Here is a 24,260-nt window from a genome sequence, read left to right as displayed (position 1 = left end):
TTTTACATACCGGCGGTAGTTTATTACGTCTTATTAACTGTGCTTCAGTTGGGATAGATTTTCGTAGCGTTGTCTGTCTGTGCGAAAAAGTATCTTGCTCACCATCTCTATATGTATAGTTTCTGCTGTCGTTGATACCTCCTCGGGTAATGGCTGCTGTCGTTGGTTAAAACCTCAATAAAAATGGATTTATTTGCACATACTGTGAACAGATGGCGCCTGTCAATAACATTACCGCGCATAGACGTATATTGGCTGTAACTCTATATGCGTTAAACACTGCTAAATAACTGCTTATTACTCATTTTGGGTGTGAGACTGTGCAGCACGTTTAGTTCTTGAACACTGCGCTCTCACCAACTTTGCTTCAATGAAAGTCAGATTAAACTTATCACACGATGATCACCATGACGTGATGGTACCTGTCTTTGATTTTATAAAATTTGTTACCACAACGAACCGTTCGAGCTCTGCCACTGTTTTGGTTCTTACTACTGATTTGATATGCCGGTTTGAAGCGACAATATAACCCTGCACTCTTAGAAATGAACTTCACCCCATAGCACGCTGCTAGCCAACCATCATATCGAATGATATCGTTGTCTGCCGTGATTTGTTGAAAACGGGAGGCGTACGCCTTTTTTGTGACAATTATGAACAACATAAGTGTCACAAAAAGGCGTACGCCTCCCGTTTTCAACAAATCAGGGCAGATAACGATATCATTCGGTATGATGGTTGGCTAGCAGCGTGCTATGCGGTGAAGTTCATTTCTAAGAGTGTAGCCAACCATCATCCCGAATGACAACGTTCTCGCCCCCGACTTGCTGAAAACGGGAGGAGGAGCCTATTTTGTGCCATTATGCACGGCACAAAATAGGCTCCTCCTCCCGTTTTCAACAAATCTAAGGCGAGAACGTTGTCATTCGGGGTGATGGTTGGCTAGGAGCGTGCTGTGTGGTGAAGTTCATTTTTAAGAGTGTGGGGGTATGTGTCGGCAATTTAGAAGAAAATGATCAATTTCATGGTGCCTATTTGACGGACATAAAACACGGCGAGCTCAACAGCCTCTGACGCACCCGCACATATTCCGATGGTTTTGTAAATATAAAACCCGATTTCAATATCGTAGTGTAGCAAAACTTAAGTGGCTTCGGGGATAACGCATTGAAACGGGATTTATAAAATCAGCATATTACTGAGCCGCATCACGAACTGTCTCCTAAATTCGTTTCCCCTGAGAAGGCAGCACAGAAGGAAGAATGCGCTATGGGCTATCCAATGAACGCTTAGAGTTACCTGGGCTGAAATCCAAATGTGATTACCACGATTCTCTGGGCAATCACCTTTGGGTTAAGCTTATATGTAACCTCTGCTTTCTCACGAACACGAGCGTACGAGAGAAAGAAACGCCTTCGATAAAAAGCGAAACCATTTTCTACAATTCGACCTTATTCTGAGGGGCTCCCGCTAAATGGATTCCTAAGCGCGTTATGCAAGGGAATTGAAGATTGCGCTGACTGTTGTAGAAATCAGTTGCGTGCAAGATTGGACTGTGCCATCGGCAGGTAAAATGAGATCTCCGTGAACCCCGAAGGGCGAGAAAAAGCAACCTCTGTTTCTCTACTGACGTCTTTGTTTTCTACTGCTTTGATTGATACTGTTCCGTGGACGTCTAATACTTCGCGTTCGGCTCTGTGGGGACACTTTCCTTGCACGCCATGGCGCTCGTCATATTCCTCGTGTGTGTGTGTATATATATATATATATATTTTTTTTTTCTTTTGCATATGGCACTTTCCTTCAGTTTGCGCAGGAGCATTCAGTGTTCCAAAAATGAGGAAAGGTAAGATGATCGGCTCATTCTACGGCAGTGCTCACATCCATATATAGTTCAGAGAACGTGCAGTATAACCGACGTTGATATGGGCGAAATGGTTTCGAGCCATGTGCATAGTCGCATGTATGCTCCAACGTACATGCTATATTTTCGGGATAAAAAAAAAAGAATGTCTTTCAACGAGGATTGTCTCCCGTTCCGCTATCTCGCTTTTGCACGAAAGCCCCTAATTCAAGAAAGAGTTAATTAATGAATTTCAAGTATAGCTCACCCGCAAAAACGGCATCTATACTGCTATTATAGATTTTTATAATACACCTATAAAGACTAAAAACGAACAGCCTGTGTGTATTGATGAGCCGCACAGTCACGACTGAAGTCCTACGTTGTCCAGAGAGCGTCGTTTCGCATTATTTTTTTCATCTACGTCCTGATGGAACCCGCGTAGAAACTGTTTTCTTGGTGGCCAGTGAAACATGCATCGGGCAAATGCCGTCGTCAATGTGCAATATAGTGCCCGCCGCTTAGGCTAGCAAAAGCAAAGCCAACTCGTTCCATTCAGGGATGACGTCACGCTCCGCTTCTGGAAGCACGTGCGGTCGGTGCGGATAAGAGCCCGACTGCACGCGCTCTCTCAATCCCAGAGGACCTCTCCGCTTGTGCCTCCGGTGCACCAGCTGTTCATTCGTCTGTGCAGATAACTTTTCAGTTGTGATGTATTACTAATTTATAAGCAGCTAGGTCTATAGACCTCACCGAGCGTGAATTCGGTCTTGGAGTTCAGTTACGAAGAACATCAACAACAGTATACGCGTAAGAGTTTTCTGGCGAAGAACGTGTTCGTAAACAGTTAATTTACGAGTGTCGTCCTCGGTATGATATGCACACACAGTCATCGCTCATCCACTAGCTGTTTGCGATAGTCACACTTTTACAACGAAATGCGAGTCACGAGGAATAATAATCGCATATTTAAGTACGATACCATGTTATGTTGACGAAGCTCGTCCGGCACAGAATATTTGCACGAGGATGCAGGTATTAATGAGGGAACTACACATGGCTGGAGCAACGGCATCGCTTCCCTAGGGAACCAGGGCTGCGATGCGAAAATGCTCATGGCTGCTGTTTCAATAATTACACAGTTTTAAACATTCCTGCACGGCACATCATCGTGCGGGACGTTAGTTAACCGAAAATTAGATTACAGCAACGTCGTATAGGACATTCGCATGCAGTAATTTCTGAGATTGTTCGCTTGGGCCTTCCTCATTATGCGCGTTCCTTGTGTAGGAGCAGCGGGTGCGCTATTGTCGGTATGGCCCAACTTCTCTTTATTAAATCCCCTCACGTTTTGGGAGAGGGTTTGAGCATGGGCGCTTATTACTTAAATAAAACTCGTAACTTTAACTCGGAAGTCTACATCGGACGCCTTCGGAACCTGAGTTTTTAATGTTCAAGAAGAAGAAGAAGAAAACAAAAACCCGCATCGACATTCGGCGATTTTTTAAAAATTAATTGGTTTCGCTTTACACATTTCTTGCGCGGAGCGGCGTGCCAATGCGCTCGTTCGCTCAAGGATGTCGCTAGCACGGAAGTCATTTTTAACACCCGGTTTTCTTTCTATAAAACTGTTAAGCAGGCGAGGAAGATGTACCATGAGAAGTAATTGACCCCACAGAGTCATAATTATCGCATTGAATTTAAAGCACGCCGCAAAAAACGACCGTGCGCAAACGGTGGTGGAGAGCAGAGCCACCCTGTGATCTGCCCGTGACCTCGCGCTGACGCTACAGAGTCCACGCTCGCTGATTGGTTCAGAAAAATGTTGTCTGCTACTCATCTGTCGTCTGCTATTCGGCTGTTCGGGACTCTGAAAAAGCGTTGCTCCTAGCTCGGTCATGATTCGGCCGCTCCTTCTATCCTCAATCCTCCAGGGGAACTGGCAAAAGGGGTTTACGGTACTTATTTCGTGTCTCTAGTAAGCTAGTAAGCTTTACGGCGGCAAAGGGACAAGACGCTGACCTCCATTGACCAGCGAACTTGAACGCGTGGACTCTGTAACGTCATCGGTGACGTGGCATCATGTTTCTCTTCCTCGTTATACCCTTTCGTGCTATTCGGCAAATTGACACACACACTTTCATCAGACGTCTTCATCTGATTTTTTTAATGGCCCTCTCCTTTAGGGATTTTTTAAAAATAAATGAGCCTATGAATGAGCCGCTCACTGCTCAGCTCTTCGTCGATGTCTCTGGGATGTCTCTGGGATGTCTCTGGGATGCTTACTGAAAAGAACGCTTTTCGATAGCCCAGGGACCTTCGTGGGAAACAGCCGGTATGTTAATCATGTTAGAATATGGTTGCCGTGTTCATTGTGCATCGTATATGCTTATGCTTAAAAAGCTCGACAATGCAGTGCGGCATCCTATTGGTCTCCTCAAAAGATTTGTCCAATCATCGAAAAGAAGGAGGAGTCCCCTCCGCATTGTGGCACTTCTTGAGGAGGAGAGGAGGACTAGGGAAGGCTGCGTTTTCCCTATCGATAGTAAACCACGAACGAGGCAACGGATGAATCCAGTTCCTTTTGTGTTGATGTTAAGGTAACGGTACCTTTCATTGTGCACTTTAGTGCCCCTGCAACGTTAGGTCGGGCCTCGCCGGAGTGGTCGATCGCTCTTTCGACGTCGGAAAGGATTTAGGATTTAGTTTATCCCGCGCATCAGGCTGCGTGGTTTTTGCAGATTGGATGTCGCACTTGTATTCTGGTACTGACGTTTCCTGGTACGGTTCACCATGCTCATTTTTGCTCACTAAGCAGCACCACGGGCTTGACTGCAGTTGTTCGCTTCCGAGTACGCGTATACGCATGCGCAGCCGCATACTGGCTTCAAGAAAAGCAGTCGTCGAAAAAGCAGTGTTCTTTCTGTTTGTGTGTTCCAGTCTCAGAGCAATTACCTTCCATCACGTTCACCTATACCGGCTGCTGACACGTTAATTAGGGGAAAACATCCCCATTCCCCTAAGCACTGAAACGCAAAAATATACTCCCAATTATTATTACCGCAGAAGCATGCAACGAATCGAACTTTCTCAGCGCTGCACGAGTTGAGGATTCACTTCCGGAGTCTGTGAATAACGGCGCGTGCGCTTCTGCATTACACTTCTTATTACTTTGCCACACAACGTCGCCATGATTACTGGAGGGCAAACACTGTGTTGCCAGAATGTGTCATAACGGTTTTTTGCGTGACCTGGTGTCATGTGTTCTATGCCACCAGTGCAGCTCATTATACCACTAAGAAAATGTTGTGTTTTTACAACAAGGAAAAAACAAAAATAAAGCCAGTTAGCTCCACGTGATATTACTTCGTCATTCTACCGCCAGGTGCGACGCGCATATGGAAATGGTCCCTTGTTCAACGATGCGCAGCCGATTTGATTACGCCTGGCACCACACCTGCATAGCCGCAAGACATTTATTCGTATAGGAAATGCCCGGACTTGCGCAAACTACCAAGAAAAAAAGCCAACCACATACTACAACAAAACAATATACTAAATACAGAGAAACAACCAAGGCACGTAGAAAGCATGTCACGGCGATATATAATCCTGGCGCCCCACTGCTCATCATAGAGATCTTACGTGAGTGCTTTGTTATACAAGGAAGAGCAGGCTGCAGATAATGCCAAGTACAGGAAAAAGTGGTCTATAGAGATAATGAGTGGAGGTTCTGCGGCGATAATGTCAGTGCTCGACGTTCATGGCCGCGTTTTTGTTCATCCGTTAGTTCGTCCCACGTCGAGTGGAAACAGACGTGAAATCGATTCATCTGTCGGAACCTCTGAGAGTCAAAAATACGGTACGACGACGTAAAGATAAGGTCGTACCCACCTGGCTACGTTCATGCTGTGACATATAGCTAGGAAAACAACCAATCTTGGTCTACATGCCCTGCTGCGGATACATCCAGATACTTTGCTTGAGGGACGATAAAATCGACGGATAAACGTGTGCTGGAAATCGTAACATATAAAATGTTCCAGCTCGTGAGACACATATGTACGCAATGTTTATTTTCACTTATTAAAATGTTCATCACATCAACAAGAGAATTCTCACGTGTTTTAGTCTGACATGACATGACCAATTTACTGCGCCGTACACACCATGGGTGCATTGTATGGCATGCTATATTGCGCGATAAAGGATTGTAGTTAACCCTTTATAGTTGCATAACTAGAAGTACTATTAACAGTCGTAACACCAACACTCGCAGTCGCTGGTCTCGTGGCTTGCGCTGTAAAAGACGGCGAATAAGAAACACTATAGAACCTCCGTCCAGCATGCAGGAACTGACTACTACATGTAACTGGGCAGTAGCAACACCACCTACATACAGATGGTCTGCTCAATGCCTCCTCTCCCTCCTTCGTTACGTAGTCACATCAAGTCAGAATCCGTCTGCTACCGCAAACGATTGCAGCTATATCTTCGCAAATTTGAACCTGTAGACTAAAAGTGCGACACGCTTTCCAGAAAATTAGTCTTGAGAAAAATATGGGATAGTATTGCGCTTTATTTTGTTTTCCCATTTAGTACACGGGGACGTTGACTACTCGCAGACGACAGTGACTGGCCATGTGGCTGACGGTGGCTCGTCTCCATGGCTACGACCGCTGATAGCACGTTCGTGATTGGCTACGGCCGTTGAAAACACGATCCTGATTGGCTGACACTTAGTTGTGACGTCACGTCGACGAATAAGAGGCTTTCTCTATCTAGGTGGTGCTGACAGTACACTGTTAAAACAGAACTTCACTACATAGCACGCTCCTAACCAACCATCATACCAAATGATATCATTCTGTGTCATGATTTGTTCAAAACAGGCGGGAGGCGCCTATCTGGGACAGATTATCTTGTCCCAGATAGGCGCCTCCCCCCTGTTTTGAACAAATCATGACACAGAATGATATCATTCAGTATGATGGTTGGTTAGGAGCGTGCTATGTGGTGAAGTTCTGTTTTAACAGTGTAGCAACACGGCCGTAGCTGTGGAGACGAGTCGACATGAGCCGCATGGGCAGCCACTTGTAGCCACAGAAAAGCCACAGAAGTTGAAGGGCTAAAGCAGACGACGTCCCAAATCTATACTATATGCAAACTTTGCAAGCAAGGTGAACAATGTACTGGGAATGTATACTGTTCCAGTTTTGAGACCCCTCCCAACATAAGTGTAACAGAGCTAATTTGTTCTTAATGCAGGGCGCTGTATATTTCACTGATAATCATTTTCACTCACTCGTTTGCTCTTGAAGGGCTCTCGCTGAAGATCCTCGACCTGTGACAGGCAGGAAAACGCCTGTTACAAACTGCAATTAAGCCGTCCAGCGCATAACAACCACTTGGCTGTTGTCGCACGCCAACCGCACCGCACTGATAGTATATCACAGGACAGTACAGATGGCGTTCACTTCAGAGACGTTTTGACGTTCCTGACTAACTGGCATGGTCTCCAGAGACGGATCCAGGATTTTTCTGGGGGGTCCTGCCTCGGACAGCATGCTACTACACTCTTAAAAATGAACTTCACCGCATAGCACGCTCCTAGCCAACCATAATCTCGAATGATATCGTTATCTCCCCTGATTTGTTGAAAACGGGAGGCGTACGCCTTTTTTTTGTGACAATTATGAACAGCGTAAGTGTCACAAAAAAGGCGTACGCCTCTCGTTTCCAACAAATCAGGGCACATAACGATATCATTTGAGATGATGGTTGGCTAGGAGCATGCTCTGTGGTGAAGTTCATTGTTAAGAGTGTAGCTAACCATCGTCCTAACCATCATCTCGAATGATATCATTATCTGGTTTGATTTGTTGAAAACGGGCTTTGAGGCTCACGCATTTTTTGGGACGCTGTAGTGTTGTTCATAATTATCACCAAAAAGGCGTACGCCTCCCATTCTCAACTAATCAGGGCAGATAACGATATCGTTCGAGATGATGGCTGGCTATAGGAGCGTGCTATGCGGTGAAGTTCATTTCTAAGTGTGCACAGTACCACATTAATTTGGTGTACCAATTAATTTGGTATTTGTTACCAGTTATAATCACTCCTCAGTCGTGTTCATACTTACTCGTTTTATATGGAACAATTACATCTGTAATATAATGAAGCAAGTTCACTGGCGTTAGTGACGACTTCGTTATAATCAAAACTTACTCAAGTCTTTCAAAGGAGCGCTCCCACATTTCCCCCGCGCCGTTTCATTTCACAACTGTCGCGTCAATATTCTTTTTCCAGCTTATCAATTAATCTTTCTCCATCGGTTTAGTGTCCGTTGATCGGATCCCTTTCTTCTGTGCGGAACACGTGAAAACACTGAAGTACTTGGCATAGTTTCTATACTTTATAATTTTTGTTGATGAGAAGACTCGAAATAAATAATTACTGTATCTGCGCCAGTTTCTTTTAGTGATTCGCCGCCTAAAAGACCACCGTGTACAAATGAAGGGGAGCGTCTCAGGACGGGAGCCGCCGATATTTCGAACAGAGTCTGTTCTCTGTTTTCTGGGTATGGAATGTTACTCAAGCCATGTGCTCACACGCGCCACGTCCCCACGGAATATTCCAGCGCCGGAAAGGAATAAACTGCTCACGAGACACAAGTTCTCTTCCGTCTCGAAAGGAAGAACTTCTGTCTCGTGAGCAGTTTTTTTCCCTTTCTTCCGCAGGAATATTCCGTGGAGATGTCGTGCGTGTGAGTACAGCTTGCGACATACTTGTCTGGAATCGACAGCTTGCGGTTTATCCTGTCTGAAGCCTACAGGTGTTGCAGTAACGTTTATTCCGACTAATAGACACACTCGTAGAAATGAACTTCACCGCGTAGCACGCTCCTAGCCAACCATCATCTCGAATGATATCGTTATCTTCCCTGATTTGTTGAAAACGGGAGGCGTACGACTTTTTTGTGACAATTATGAACAGCATAAGTGTCACAAAAAAGGCGTTATCATTCGAGATTATGGTTGGCTACACTCTAAAAACTGAACTTCACCGCATAGCACGCTCTGCGCCAACCATTGCCACGAATGATACGGTTATCGCTTCTGATTCGAGGAGAGAGGGAGGCGTACGCCTTTTTGTGTCAATTTGGATATATGATAATTGACACAAAAAGGCGTACGCCTCTCTCTCTCCTCGAATCAGAAGCGATAACACAAATCATTCGTGGCAATGGTTGACGCAGAGCGTGCTATGCGGTGAAGTTCAGTTTTTAGAGTGTAGGAGCGTGATATGCGGTGAAGTTCACGTACTGCATGCTACCCAGTACGTGTTTGTTTACTAGTCGAAACAACAATTCTTGTAACGCCTGCGGATTCCAGACAAGTATGCCGCAAGCTGTACATGGCTTGAGTAATATTCCATACCCAGAAAACTCTGTACGTAATGATGAAGATGGTGCCCAGAAGAAGAGTCCTGAGGCACTTCCCTTCATATGTACATAATGGACTTTCAGGCGGCGAATCACATTCATTATTAGCATTAATGAGCATTACGCACCCGTATACTGAAATACCCGTAGTGGCGTACTGCTCACGTAGCAGTCGTAGCAGTAGCACACAATCGGCCTTGTCGTCTGCTACGGGGCATCCCGTGGGCGAGCCGCAGGATATTCCCCATCATGGTTAGAAGAGCACGAAAAGCATGATGCTGCGCGCTCGCATGGCAGGAGAAAGACGTTTTGCGCATCTTCCTCATTCTGGGGAATGTCGCCGGTGTATGAGAATACAGATATGCTAACAAAAACGTATGTTAGGTTTCCCTCCAGGCAATGATGGGAAGTTCTTGAAGTGCCCAGTACTCAAGTACTACTTTAAGTACGTTTCTCAGAACTTGTACTTTACTGAAAGTACAGGGTGTGTGCAGAAAAACGTAACCCGCATTTAGGCACATAGCTTGTTGCCTACCTAACTAACGAACTTCCGGTGGCTCACGATGGCGCATTTATATAAGCGTGCGAAATCTGCAGAAAAATTGTGGAAGCCATACTCAGCTTGAAAAATAAACGAAGCAACGAAAACGTCGGCTTCCGTGCATCAGAATAGGGCAACATGGTCGGACGTAGGAGAGTTGTGTTCAAGTACCGCTAGGGGAGCTATCGACGCATAAATCGAAACGGTGTCCCACATGGATGCTCATTGGCAGTACCTATAGCGGTGCCTGCACATAACTCTTCTGACACCGAAATGCACTACCATGCACTGTCATGACCGCCCTATTCTAATGCATGGTAGCGCATGTTTTCGCGCTCTGTTTATTTTTTTACACTGAGTATGGCTTCCAGGATTTTTTTGTAGCTTTCGCACGCATAAATACGTCGTCGTGCGCCACCGGAAGTTCATCGGCTAAGTAGACAACGAGTTACATATAAAAATGCGGGTCACGTTTTTCTGCACACACCCTGTACATTTCAATTTGTGTACTTTGTACCGTACTTCTTCGGAACTTTCCTTACAAGTACTTAAGTACCCCATTGACAATACAAACGCAAAACTTGGTCGCGAAATCATTCCTTTCGGTCCATATTAATGAGTCAGCTGCAAACCGTTCATGTGTTCTAAGTTGCACTTGGCAAAAATGCTTGCTAAAACCTTTACAAGGATAGCAGCCGAAACAATCTTTTATCACTACCAACTGTTGAAAAGTCCAGTGTTATGATCAAAATTTGCAGTGCATTTGTACTTTACTTTAAGTACATTCCTAGTATGGTACTCTGTACTGTACTGTACTGTACTGTACTGCACTGACACTGAGTACAAGAGGTGCTGTGTACTTGGTACTTTAAGTACAATTTTGAAGTAGTTTGCCCATGACTGCCTCCACACTCTTAAAAATGAACTACACCGCATAACACGCTCCTAGCCAACCATAATCTCGAATGATATCGTTAACTGCCCTGATTTGTTGAAAACGGTAGGCGTACGCCTTTTTTGTGACAATTATGAACAGCATAAGTGTCACAAAAAAGGCGTACGCCTCCCGTTTTCAACAAATCAGGGCAGATAACGATATCATTCGAGATTATGGTTGGCTAGGAGCGTGCTATGCGGTGAAGTTCATTTTTAAGAGTGCAGGAGCTAGCGGCACCCATTTTGCTGTCATAGGGCTTTCGTCCTCTGCCATGACTGTCTTACTAAGCCACGTGGAAAAGTTAAACTGACAGCGGTGTAAGGCAACACCGATGTCTCCCGGAAAAGCAGCGCCCCCGGTCACAGAGGAGTCTGACTGGCGATGACAACGCGACAAACAACTCGATGCTTATAACTGGAACTCCTATTTCTCGCCGCCCAAAGATTCGACTTTTCTTATCGCCCTTTTAGAATGGAAAGCGGAGACTCTTCAGACGAGTGACAACACTATTTCTTCGCCTTGCTCTCAGTCAGAATGTGTCTTGAGGGGGAAAGGAAAATGGTTTTCCCGCATCGAAGCTTCAAGGGTCATTTCATCGGGTCGCAATCTTCGACATGACTTATTAGACGGACGGTTTGTCGTTCAGTTTCGCTATTCCGCAATGTCGGACACACGTAGAATGGGCACAGAATCGAGTGTTGTCTCGCTTTTATGTAGGACTTGTTATAGTGATGGAAAGTAACTGCGCTGAGGGTGGAACACAAATAGACGAACATAACGCAAGTCCCAAGGTGCATATAAGAACACGAAAAATTGAAATAGGGCTCTCGTCGAAAAAGTTACAGGTGCATGGTTCGAATCCCGTCGCTGTCTTGGCTTTTTCGTCGACTGTCATATTTCAAGCTTGTTACAGTTTGAACTTGTTTTACAATGAGTTCTCAATTCATGTTTTTTTTTTGTTTTTTGTTTTCGTCTATCTGTTTACGGTGGCAAAATACCTACCCTCTGATGTGGACGACGGTTCTTCGCTGGTTTTACGGTTCGTGTATTGACGATATTCTGAAACAGCAAAGGGAATATATATATTTTTCATTATCTCACATTTTGCGGCCCCTCATTTTCTCAAAACAAGGTAAGGCTTTTTGAAGATCAGGAAACATTCAGGAAAAGCATGAAAGGTGTATCCTTATACGTACGGCAAAAAGGAGATTGTTTTTGTTTTTTCATCATCTCACAATTTGTGGCTCCTCATTTTCAAAAAAAAAAAAAAAAAAAAAAAAAGGTAATATCTTCATAGGTAAGACTTTTTGAAGATCAGGAAACATTCAGGAAAAGCATGAAAAGTTTATTCCTTATACATACCCCAAAGACAATTCTTAGATAATTTGATGTGGCTTTTTATGAGCTCGAGTAGTATTGAAAATAATTTTGTGGACATGGATCTTTGTGGCAGTTTATTGTCGAAATTTGTAACGTTACCAAACCAACGGCCTGAATGCACGGTGCTAGATGTACGGGTACGTACTTCGCTTTCACGAGGGCCGATATAAGGGCGTAGGATCCCCGCAAAAGTCAAAATTGGCGCATAAGATGAAACTGTACTATACAGACTCGTTGATGCCCTAGTGGCGTGCAACTGCGGAAGCAGACTTGTCCCTGCGCAGCAAACCTAACAATTCAACATTTGCGTGTAAGGTCTTCGCTGCCTGTTTTGCCTCTTAGGAGCACTTTCAGAAGCAGTAGATGCACCACACTTTGGACCCATAATTACCAGCCTCGTTGGTTCCAACAAACAAGAGGTACTGGAAACGGCTTTCCGCACGCTGCTTTATAGGGTCCCTCCTGGACATATTATGATCATAACTATCCGAAATTCCGGAACTATGCTATGCAGGAAACTGTTCAAGGTATTCCGCAAAGGCTGCAGTCAGGTTGGTGTAACTTAACGGTTTGTTGCTCGTATAAAGCACGAGCAATAGGTTATACGTGTGAACTCCATAATGTAAAAGCCTGAGTCTGGGCACACAGAGGGACGACACACAACACACGACTCAATCGTGAGTGGTGTCGTGTCGTTGAGTCGTGTCAATGTCGTGTAAGTCGTGTCAGTTGAGTCAATTGAGTCGTGTGTTCATGTCGTCCCTCTGGTGCCCAGACTCAGGCTTTTGCATACTGGAGTTCTTCCACCAGCTTGCCTGCATATACACTCTTAGAAACGAACTTCACCACATAGCACGCTCCTAGCCAACCATAATCTCGAATGATATCGTTGTCTGCCCTGATTTGTTAAAAACCGGAGGCGTACGCCCTTTTTGGTTACAATTATGAAGAGCATAAGTGTCACAAAAAAGGCGTACGCCTCCCGTTTTCAACAAATCACGGCAGATAGCGAAGATCATTTGAGATGATGGTTGGCTAGGAGCGTGCTATGCGGTGAAGTTCGTTTCTAAGAGTGTACGACATCTTGTCTGGTGGATGAACTCCATAATGGTGAAACCTGAGTCTGGGCACACAGAAGGACGACACACAACACACGACTCAACACGACTTGAGTCGCGTGTTGTGTGTCGTCCGTGTGTGCCCATGCAGACTCAGGCTCTTACATTATATGGAGTTCATCCAGCAGCTAGCCTGTATTTACACTCTAAGGAAAAAAGGAGTAAAATGCGGAGTAATTGCAGCTTCTAGTCCTCTAGATTGCAATTACATAATTCCCAGGTACATAATTCGTGTGCGTCAATGAAATGACTTTGAATTAAACCGTCAACCGTGATATATCGAGTGATACACAATCTTGCGGTACGCGCAAGGCACAATTTCGCAAGGCAGAATATCAAGCTATTTTTTCCTCTGTGTATGTGGAAAATCGCTAAGTTAGCTAAGTTATATAGCTATATCAAAGTTCACGAAGATCACATATTTACGTAGACTGTTGCATTCAGAAGACCATTTGCAAAGTTCAGTGACTATTTGCAGTCCTGGGGGTAAATTTCGGGGTTAGGGGAGTAAAATGGGGAGTAATTGAGGTCTAGGGGACTAGAAGCTGCAATTACAGTAAAACCTCGTTAATTCGACCACCGATAATTAGGAAATTCGGATAATTCGGACAGTACTCCCCATTTTACTACTATTTTTTTCTTGGAGTGTACTATAGTAAGCGCTGGCACACGCCGAAGGCTACTGAACGAAACTCATTCGCTCCGGCAAACTCGAGCCGGTTGTGGGTGCATTTTGGAGTTACAGCATTGCTCCAGTTGCGCTAAAAAAAGCAGGCACGGCAAAAGCAAAGGGGCATTACTCCCAACTTAGTTTCTTTTGGTGCTGCTTCGCGTCTTGGTGTCATGAATATGTATGCAGACAAAGCTGTAAACCCTCAACGCATTACACGAAGATTCCCCCCGAATCAATACGTAAAAAGAAAGGGTCTATATGCACGTAGAAGCCCTGCAAGATTTAAGACGAACTAGGAAGTTCCAACTGAAAGCGAATACTTTCCGATTTCCTGGCCCTCTCGCTTCCCGAGAGCGAGTGGACGAGAATAAATCTAAACAAGCGTCTCCATATAGATAGAACGGGAACTACAGTGAATAATATACGCATCGTGTTTCAAACACAGTTAAAGCTAATTTTTTTAATGCTATTTATTTGTTTGTTTGTTTATGCTATTCTTGTATGTGAAATAATAATGAAAGATGGTTCCCGACATGCAGCACTTAAAACTGTGATAAAACTGTGAAAATGTGATGCGCCGGAGGAAGAAAACGCCAATCGGGTACCGGCATTTTCGGCATGTAGCACCATATGCAAGATTATAATTCGGAACATGCCGAATAAAAAATTAAAAAAAAAAGATGTGGGTGTTTTTTGGCAAATGCCGAAAACGCGAAACCACACAGTACAGTACTGGCAGTACTGATGAGCCGTGGAAAACTGGAAGGCGTGTAATTTAATAACGTGGACACTGTGAAGAGTTCCGTAAACATTCGATGTATACATACCCGCTATGAGCATCAATGCGACCACCATCGCTGAGAGGAACATAAGCATACAAAAGCTTACAACAATGTAAATATCCTGGGACGCATCGGCTCGCCGATACGGGGCGTAGTGGGTTGTCCTGCAGAAGAGATATGGTGCTGTCTTCTATAGCCGTTCTCATGCAACATTCATGGGGAATTTTGCATCCTACACTCTTAAAAAACAACTTCATCACCTAACACGTACGCCTTTTTTTGTGACACCTACGCAGTTACGTTAATTGTCACAAAAAGGGCGTACGCCCCGCGCTTTCCACAAATCAGGAGTGATTACGGTATCATTTTGTCCAGTCGTTCGCCTTCGGCGTGTTAGGTGGTAGAGTTGTGTTCTAAGGATAAGCTAAGCGTTTCATTCCATTTGTACAGTCGAGCACAGATAAGAAACAGCAGTTGTGTCGTCTTTCAGTTCACCTCATTTACTTACGTCGTCATTCTCGAAATGAGCTCAGTGTAATATCTGAAGGGGGGAAACGAGCGACGTTAATAAAAAACAGCAACTACTTCTGGAAGCATCCAAACATCGAAAGCCACGTTATACACACTGTCGCTGCTATGGCTTCAATCCTGATAAAAAAAATACAGAAAGAGAGAGAGAGAGAGAAGAAAGCTTGGCGCTATACTTCCACGATAATCGCCGCCTGGGTAGACACACTGGGTGAAGCAAAACGAAACACCGCTCGTATCTAAGGTGAATGGCTGGGATCAGTTTCCCTTATCTGAACGTAGAACGGGGCGCAGAGTCGGTGGGGGCCACTGAGCCAGTCTCGTCTTCTTCCTTTTCATCTTCGTCTTCGGGCTTTGTGCACGTAGTATCTCTTTTGGTTCACTACTGGCGGGCACGGTTGGACGAACATCAAATCCTTTGATGCAGAAAAATCGTAACAGTGCTGGACAACAGCCGTCTTGATTTGCGACCAAAGTATGTTGATGATAATACGTGGCTTTACCTCGCGAGACAACCATATGATCATGAGCGACGCCACAGTGATTGATATGTTGATTCACGGCACACCGTGTTCAACGCCCCCTGATCACGGAAGGCATCTTGTAGGCAATTTGTACCCTGCCACGAAGTTGCTAGCGCGTCCTCGGCGCCCAGTAAACCAAAAAGCTCTATGGACATCCAGAGGACGGTACACAGTGGACATTTTGGATGTCTAGTAGATACCCAGGTATGTCCACATTACGTCCCATGGATGCACTATGGATCGTCGGAGGCTCGTCCATAACTGTTTAAATGCATGTCCTCTGGATGTACATGCTGGACATTTGTCACATCCAGCAGACGTGTTTGTGGGGCATTGCGACGTCGAGCCTACGTCCTATAGATGTTCCTACCGGATTAACCTACGACAATCGAGACGGGATTGCAAATCTACTTTTTCGGCTACTTAGTGTGAACAGCGCAAATGCTGTATCGGTGGCCGTACCTCACCCGACATAGCTTGGGCATTTCTCAGTAGACTTGGCGCACTGGATGGAACATATACTAAAATACAAATAGTTGCAGGATGTTTGTTAAGTGTAGTGGGGGCCGAAAGCGTTTGTAACGGTGACGAGGATGAGTTTCTGTAACTAATATGTACGTCTGCAATGAGTCAAACTACCCGTTAGCATTTCTGACATTCCTTTCTGACAAATATTGTGTTTGTAATTCAGGCTATCGTCTATGATGAGGTTACCTACTGAGTGGAGCTGTTAAAACCGACAGGTTTCCTGTGTTGGTGGAAGAATGCTACGTAAATACTTTGCAGAGAGCAGCACGCGAACAATAGAAAAACTTGCGTTTACTTGTTCTCCAATTTCTCACGTTCTCACAATACAGTATCGTGTCCAGGAGATGATCTCCCGCTCACCTTGGACATGGCGAAAAAGATGGGTGGAAGATAGCCACCGCCGAGAACACTCTATAGGGGTCCATAGAGGCCCTGCTCACGTCCAACGTGCGAACGAAGACCTGTGAATAGCTGAAGGCAACTTGCGCTTCCACAGTCAGGGCCACCGGATGCTAAGCGGCATCAGCAAAGTTGATTGCTTTTGCCAGTCCCGTGCGACAGGCGGAGGGTCCAAAAACCTCACCGTGGTCCAGTCAATGGGAGGCAGGCCACCAATGCCGGGTATCGTGACCCACACGTGTATAGGCAACTTGACTCCTACAGACCAAACTGTGCCCACACATCCAAAGATGTCCGTGATTGGCTTAGGCGGGCGGATTACGCTTCAGACTCCTAATGTAGTGCTCCCGCATGCTTCAAACTATTGCTTGTATACACTGGTGATGTTGCGAAAATGCTCAGCAGAGACAACGGACTTCGAGCAATAAAAACATGTGACTTGCATCCCCGAACTGCCTTACACCCTAGTCAGACGGCAAACCTAAGGCCGTTATAGCGGAACGGCTGTCACTTCACCTGTATCGAACCATCGTATCGAATCACATCGTTCTCTGCCCTGGTTTGGTTTCAACAAATCAGGACAGAGAACGATGTCATTCGATATGATGGTTGGAATACAGGTGAAGTAACGGCCGTTCCGCTAACGACCTCCGTTTTGCGATCTGACTAGGGTATTAGTCCTCGCCATTTTCTCGTATGCTTCCATTCTCAACGTACGGATACATTATACGCTGGCGGAGGTACACCTTTGTCACTGTAGCTCTTATGTGCTCTCGGGGCATAGTTACATTTTACTGAAGAGGAAAGACGACAGAGTTACGTGCAAGTGGGTTATGTGGACTTGTAACATAGTGAATTATACCGCGGTTTGTTAACTTTTTTTCTCGCACGGAAGCTCCATATTTGCTGGCCGGATGTGTCGTGTGCCTCAAAATACTCCTCTGCGCTCCTGTCCTTTGGTCGCGGCGACTTTTGTTTCCTCTCCTGGCTTTCTTTCGCTTTTCTTCTTTGTGCTGTAATTATGGCTGGTGGATCGACCGGGGGCAGCAAGCTCGTCCGGAAATTAATTTTTCGCACGATTCTTTCTGTGGCGTAGCACGCTCGGGACAATGCCAAACAGCTGTGCTGCCTCGCGGAAGTGCTGTAAATAGCAACCGTACATATTGCGATACACACTATAGCTCTTGGTTCGCAAATTATAAATAAACGAACGTGGGTGTCGGTGACGCCCATTGGAGCTTTTCCCTTGTGTGTATCATCATTATCGTCCTATTAGAACACTGCATATGTGCGTATAGATTCGAGCCAGACTTGTACGTACTCAAAATACAGTATTCTAAAAACTTTTTTTCGGTATTTTGGTACTCTACTCAATATTTCTTGCGATGAGTACTTTTAAAGTATTTAAAATACTTTTTGCGGTATTTGCTACTCAGTACTCAAAATACATATATCCTTCCTCGTCAAGCCGTATCCAACACACTTTCCTCGCAATGTCCAGGTTTTCAGCTCACTGGAACTTCGCCCCCTTTTCTCTTTATTTTTTGGGGGAATTCGCTCATCTGTCATTTATCCTCCTGTAAAGTTGTGGCTGGTCCCACGCTGGGTCTTGCTTGTCAATAGCCCGCCACCTTCGTCAGAAAACGGTCCTATTAATATTGGATCCTATTTCGTTAGGTACAAGAGAATCCCGGCATTTATTTCCTTGGTCACAAAAGCAGTAAACACGCACCGGAGGTTGAAAGACTCGAGCTGACATACAGGAGGGATTACGAAATTCTGGGTCCGAACATATCACCAAAGTTCACCAAACATGGATTGACACCAAGATCTTGCAAATAAAAGATGTGCTGGCGGATGAAGTTTATTCCTTTCATTTGTACGGCCACGTTCAGAATACGCGTTTCACTTACTGCTAATAGTAAAGTATTTTAAAGAGTATCTTAAATACTTCTTATAGTATTTAGTACTCTACTCAAATTACTTTCAGTTTTGGGTATTTTGTACTCTATTTCAAAATACATTTTTACGTGGAGTATTTAGTATCTTATTTTAAATACTTTTGCGCAGTATTTTATACATGTCTGGTCCGAGCCCATACGCATGGTTTATGGTAAAATGCACGCAACTGCAATCGCAAAAATAGTGTGTTTTGTGCATCGTACGCTATCGCCTTTGCGTGCGTAAGAGATAGCGTGGTGGTTCTGCGCACTGCGCGAATCTCTCTCTGTGTTTTGTGCGTGCTCAGAACGACCAATGCTATCCCTTAGATACCAGAGGTGGGGAGTAATGCATTACAAAGTAATGCATTACCGGTAATGCATTACTTTTGAGTAATGGGTAATGGTAATGAATTACATTTTGACAGCAAGTAATGAGTAATGGTAATGCATTACATTTCGACTGAGTAATGCAGGGTGGCATTACTCATTACTTTTGTCGAATGTCCATTCGCCACGTGAAAATTGGGAACATCCAGGTTCTCTTCAACCCGCCTTTAACAATGAGCACAGGGCAACAAGGAAAGAGAAAGGCGCAGCCTGGGGAATTCTGCAAGAGTTCAACAGTCGGCGGTGTGTGTCACAAGTGTCTACATGATGATATCATTTGAAGTAAAGGAAAATCAATGAAATAGAAACAAAACCTCTATGAGGGTAATGCGTAACAATTGCTGTAGGGATTCACTGTTTTGGTATGGTACCGTGTTAGCTTCTCTTGTGCTGTCAGAGGTAGTTTCTCTGCCAGGACAGAGCTGTAGGCTGGGCCTGATCCGCCGGCTCCATAATGCTAGAAAAGGCATCATCTGCAATAAATCTTATCTATAGCTTTTGCCTATCAGACTCTCTTCTTCGGGGATTTAGTGGCACCGATTTGGGGATACTCGTGTGGCTATTGCCTATAGCAAAAAAAGTAAGGAAAAACCTTATGCATAGCACCTTTGAGGCTTATGCCCTAAAACGTAAATGTAATGCCAGAGTAATGCCATTACTTCGTTAAAGTAATGGCATTACTAATGCATTACTATTATCCAAAAAGTAATGAGTAATGTAATGCATTAGATTTTTATACAAGTAATGAGTAATGGTAATGCATTACAAAATAAAAGTAATTTCCCCACCTCTGTTACATACGCAAAGGCGACAGCGTACGACGCCCTAGAACTTACTAATATTCGTTAGGGCCGCGCACCGAGTAAGAATTTTTACGCGATTAAATTGGTGGCATTTAATCAATAAATTAATCGATCAGTTGGTGTAGTGAGGCAAAAGAGAGAGAGAAAAAAATAGGATGCTTCTTCTTTCTCCGCTGTTCTCACTTTCCCACCGATATACACAAAAACGCGATTCAACGAATGGGCGCAGCCATTAGTGCTGCCACCCCGTGGTAGTCATAGGAACTGTGCACATCTGGACTGCCGTTTGCCGAGTTCCTTCATTTTCCCGTGTGTGTTTTCGTGCATTTTCGTGTCCGTTCATGTTCATTTCATGCCGTTTCATTTTCTCCCGCTCGGGAACCTGTGTAGAAAAGATATCCTCACGTGAACAAGTGTGCATATCGCACGCGGAAGCAAGCAGTCTTCTGTTTCCGTGATGTTTCGAACATTGATACGCTACTCCGATGTTGCCCAGATGAATAGTTATAGGGAATGTTACGTTTTTATCGATCATACTCATTAGTGTCATTAAAGACGGTGACCACCAGTATTCATCCCAATGGGAAGAGCGATTTTGGCAGTCCACCCCCGTTGTGTCGTCGCTGGGAACGAGGCTAAAGAGCGCACACAGACTGGTGGTTTGAGAGTAACGCGACAAGGTCTATATAACCTTCAGCTCTCTGGCCATCCTATTCTTCTTCTTCTTGGGAGGAGGTCCAGCCACAATTCATTGAGACAAGCTCCGGTTTCGACGGCGACACCACGGCTCGTCGCCCTCCCAAGGATCGAGCGATGGGCCATGGCCAGACAGGCTCTGACTTACACCTTACTGTGCCGAAGCACATCCCACGAAGCCACTCGGTGTGCAGGACGTATCGTTTGTAATTGTATTCCCACTTTCCGATACACATTTAGAATGACGTGCATTTTGAAGGGACGAGACAGAGAAGAAGGTTCACTTCGTGTGTGGCTTCTTCGTGTGATGTGCTGCTTGCTTGCGTGTTTTCTTGAACATAGACCCGGGGACGTATTTGAGAAAGTTGCTCGTGACGCGGGAACATTTACAACTGCTCGACCTAAATAGTGTCATCTTAATAGTGGGGCACTGAACGCTTGGGTCGCACGCTATCTTCCAATTAGTTCGGGGCCCTCGCGTCTCCCTGTTTTGCGGTGCGTCGGCATTGCCGGCTGAAACGCAATCGAGGTCCGTCCAAGGGTGCAGTGATCGACCTTTCGCATCGTTATGGACCTGCAGCTTCCGCGTAGAACCTGTAATCACTGGTGAGCGCCCAGGCACGCAACAAGTAAGGTGAGACGCTTTAGTCTGTTGTAAATAAAGGTAAATAGAGCCCACACCCCGTGTATATGAACCGCGAGGTTTAGGAGACACAGGCAGCGAATGACGATGACGAGATTTATTTATTTTTTTCTTGCGTGAGCTGAGTTACGCGGATGCAATATATTTTAAGCAATCTGGTATGTCTTGTAAGGTTATTTTGATGTTTCTGTTCATGACATTCTTTCCAATTCGTGCCAATTCGTTGCTTTTTACTTAGTTGCCTTCCAGCTAACACTATGCAGTTTTAGCTGACAACTGGTAGCGTCAACGTGAAGCTATCGTCTCGTATCCACCAGATCCAATCGCGTGGTGTGGTGTGACATTGGTTGCGGTATTGATGCGGTTCTTGGAAGACCACGTTTTCAACGGTTTATTAATGGCGAATTCGACTGGTAGATCTGAAGCCAGACCCTGAATCCGGTACAGAGCAACAAAACACGGCATGGAGGAACCGACTTCGAATCCACTAGCGAAAAATAAGAGCTCCGGTCAAGAGCCCGGATGAGGTCTCCCAAGAACCGGAAGTGACGGCAGTGGTCCGTTGAAGTTCCGGTTGAACCAAAGCTCTTTCAGCAGAGCAGGAAAGAGCAGTGAGTGGCAAGTGAGACATGCAAATCCAATCCGAATAGATCCGAGAAAGAGAGCGAGAAGACGCTCCAGATCGACCAGTCGAATTAAAAAAGAGGAAAAAAAAAAAAGCTGCACTACGATTTTGGAGAAAAGCGCTATCGTTGGCAACACGGCTCTGCTTTTGTTGTTCAGCCATCAATAGTTGCAGTGCGCCTATTCTATACACACAGCTACACAAACTCATTCCGTTCAGAGGAATGTATGATCGCTCGCAAAATACCGTAGCAGGAACAAAAAACAACAACTGTGGTGGTGACCAGGTGTGTCATCGCCAGAGGGGATACCACCTCATCGCTTGCGGTAATTTGGTTGAATAGCCTCACAGTGAGGTTACACAAAAAGGTAACTATAGCATCCCTTTAGATTACCAGTACCGCAAAAAAAAAAAAAAAAAAAAAAGAAAAGAAAAGAAGAAGAACACTTGTTGATCGCGAAGCCTCCCTGATAACTATACGTGGCTGCGAACACGACGAAAGTGGATAGGCAAGGTAAGCGGGTACCTCCCGCTTCCATGGAATGTCACTACTAGCGTCTCGCCTGACTGCATCAATTGGATAACCCACACGGAACAGTGGCCACGGGGCAAAGACAAGAAAGCGAAAGGAACTGGCGACCGTGAAACATTGACTGCGAGCTGGGCATGATATGAAGCGAAAAGGTCGCCGCGATGCCAAAGGAGCTGCCGTCACAGCCGTCAAGACTCCTGCCGTGACGCTATGTCGTTCCTCGGGTAAATGATAGGATCTGCCGTCCTCCGATACTCGCAACCGGAAGTGAAGGGTGTGCAACGATGCCAAAGGAACGGGAGAGGCAGCGGGAAGGTGAAGCTGATATTTCGCGCAGAGGTGGGGAAATTACTTTTATTTTGTAATGCATTACCATTACTCATTACTTGTATAAAAATCTAATGCATTACATTACTCATTACTTTTTGGATAATAGTAATGCATTAGTAATGCCATTACTTTAACGAAGTAATGGCATTACTCTGGCATTACATTTACGTTTTAGGGCATAAGCCTCAAAGGTGCTATGCATAAGGTTTTTCCTTACTTTTTTTGCTATAGGCAATAGCCACACGAGTATCCCCAAATCGGTGCCACTAAATCCCCGAAGAAGAGAGTCTGATAGGCAAAAGCTATAGATAAGATTTATTGCAGATGATGCCTTTTCTAGCATTATGGAGCCGGCGGATCAGGCCCAGCCTACAGCTCTGTCCTGGCAGAGAAACTACCTCTGACAGCACAAGAGAAGCTAACACGGTACCATACCAAAACAGTGAATCCCTACAGCAATTGTTACGCATTACCCTCATAGAGGTTTTGTTTCTATTTCATTGATTTTCCTTTACTTCAAATGATATCATCATGTAGACACTTGTGACACACACCGCCGACTGTTGAACTCTTGCAGAATTCCCCAGGCTGCGCCTTTCTCTTTCCTTGTTGCCCTGTGCTCATTGTTAAAGGCGGGTTGAAGAGAACCTGGATGTTCCCAATTTTCACGTGGCGAATGGACATTCGACAAAAGTAATGAGTAATGCCACCCTGCATTACTCAGTCGAAATGTAATGCATTACCATTACTCATTACTTGCTGTCAAAATGTAATTCATTACCATTACCCATTACTCAAAAGTAATGCATTACCGGTAATGCATTACTTTGTAATGCATTACTCCCCACCTCTGATTTCGCGGACGTTACAAAGAAACATCAGTTTAGCCGGCCTCGGTAGCTCCGTCGGTATAGTGTGCTGGCTTGCCCTGAACCGAGGACGGTAGTAATGTGGGGGAGATAAACATTGCTTGCAGCACGCGCGTGCAGGAGATTTCCGGTGCACGTGGTCGAAATCCGCAGTCCTATCCCGCGGCACGTGCAGCATGTAATAATAATGGTACCGTGATGTTACACGTGAGGTTTGCCTGTCCGGTGTGGCGACGTGTTGCACGTGCCGTAGGGTAGGACTGCGGTAAAAGTTGGTCCACCTGGGGTTTGTTTGACGTGCGCCGGAAATCTCCGACACACGCACTCTTATAAATGAACTTCACCGCATAGCACGCTCCTAGCCAACCATCATCTCGAATGATATCTTTATGTGCACCGATTTGTTGAAAACGGGAGGCGTACGCCTTTTTTGTGGCAATTATGAACAGCATAAGTGTCACAAAAAAGGCGTACGCCTCCCGTTTTCAACAAATCAGTGCAGGTAACGATATCATTCGAGATGATGGTTGGCTAGAGCGTGCCACGCGGTGAAGTTCATTTCTAAGAGTGCGGTGCAGCATGTAGACTCACAAGTGTACAGGCAGACTCAACTTATACGTGGAAATCTAATCAACTCCCACAATGATTATTATATTAGACATCAGTTAGGGAACATGCTGTATCTTGGATCATTGAAAAAAAAAAAAAAAAACCGATAATGCGCGGTAGAATAAA

The 24,260-nt window shown here is 45.0% G+C and overlaps 2 protein-coding genes across 3 annotated transcripts in view; one reads left to right on the top strand and one right to left on the bottom strand.

The window, feature by feature from the left end:
• LOC135399924 (5-hydroxytryptamine receptor 1-like) overlaps positions 1-24,260 on the top strand; it is a 299,523-nt gene that overhangs the window by 50,483 nt on the left and 224,780 nt on the right. The gene's annotated exons all lie outside the window — the stretch shown is intronic.
• LOC135399921 (uncharacterized) lies at positions 5,905-15,565 on the bottom strand. The gene is made up of 7 exons (XM_064631655.1): positions 15,429-15,565; positions 15,227-15,259; positions 14,764-14,882; positions 11,768-11,824; positions 7,986-8,009; positions 7,149-7,187; positions 5,905-6,143 (listed from the first exon to the last, which is right to left on the bottom strand). Exons 2-7 carry the CDS (start codon positions 15,232-15,234, stop codon positions 6,061-6,063), a joined length of 330 nt encoding a protein of 109 aa, XP_064487725.1. The 5' UTR covers positions 15,235-15,259; positions 15,429-15,565; the 3' UTR covers positions 5,905-6,060.

Source organism: Ornithodoros turicata, chromosome 7 (assembly GCF_037126465.1).
Source record: "Ornithodoros turicata isolate Travis chromosome 7, ASM3712646v1, whole genome shotgun sequence".
NCBI classification, from domain to species: Eukaryota; Metazoa; Arthropoda; class Arachnida; order Ixodida; family Argasidae; genus Ornithodoros; species Ornithodoros turicata.
Note: the sequence above shows the minus strand (reverse complement) of the source record. Positions and strands in the feature narration are given on the sequence as shown.

Bases quoted from the DNA above. Each gene is read 5' to 3' on its own strand.
- LOC135399921 (XM_064631655.1), bottom strand. The intron at 8,010-11,767 runs GTAGGTATTTTG...ATTATATTACAG, and splicing joins ACCGTCGTCCACATCAGAGG to ATGTAATTGTTCCATATAAA. The intron at 6,144-7,148 runs GTGAGTGAAAAT...CGTCTTTTACAG, and splicing joins AGCCCTTCAAGAGCAAACGA to CGCAAGCCACGAGACCAGCG.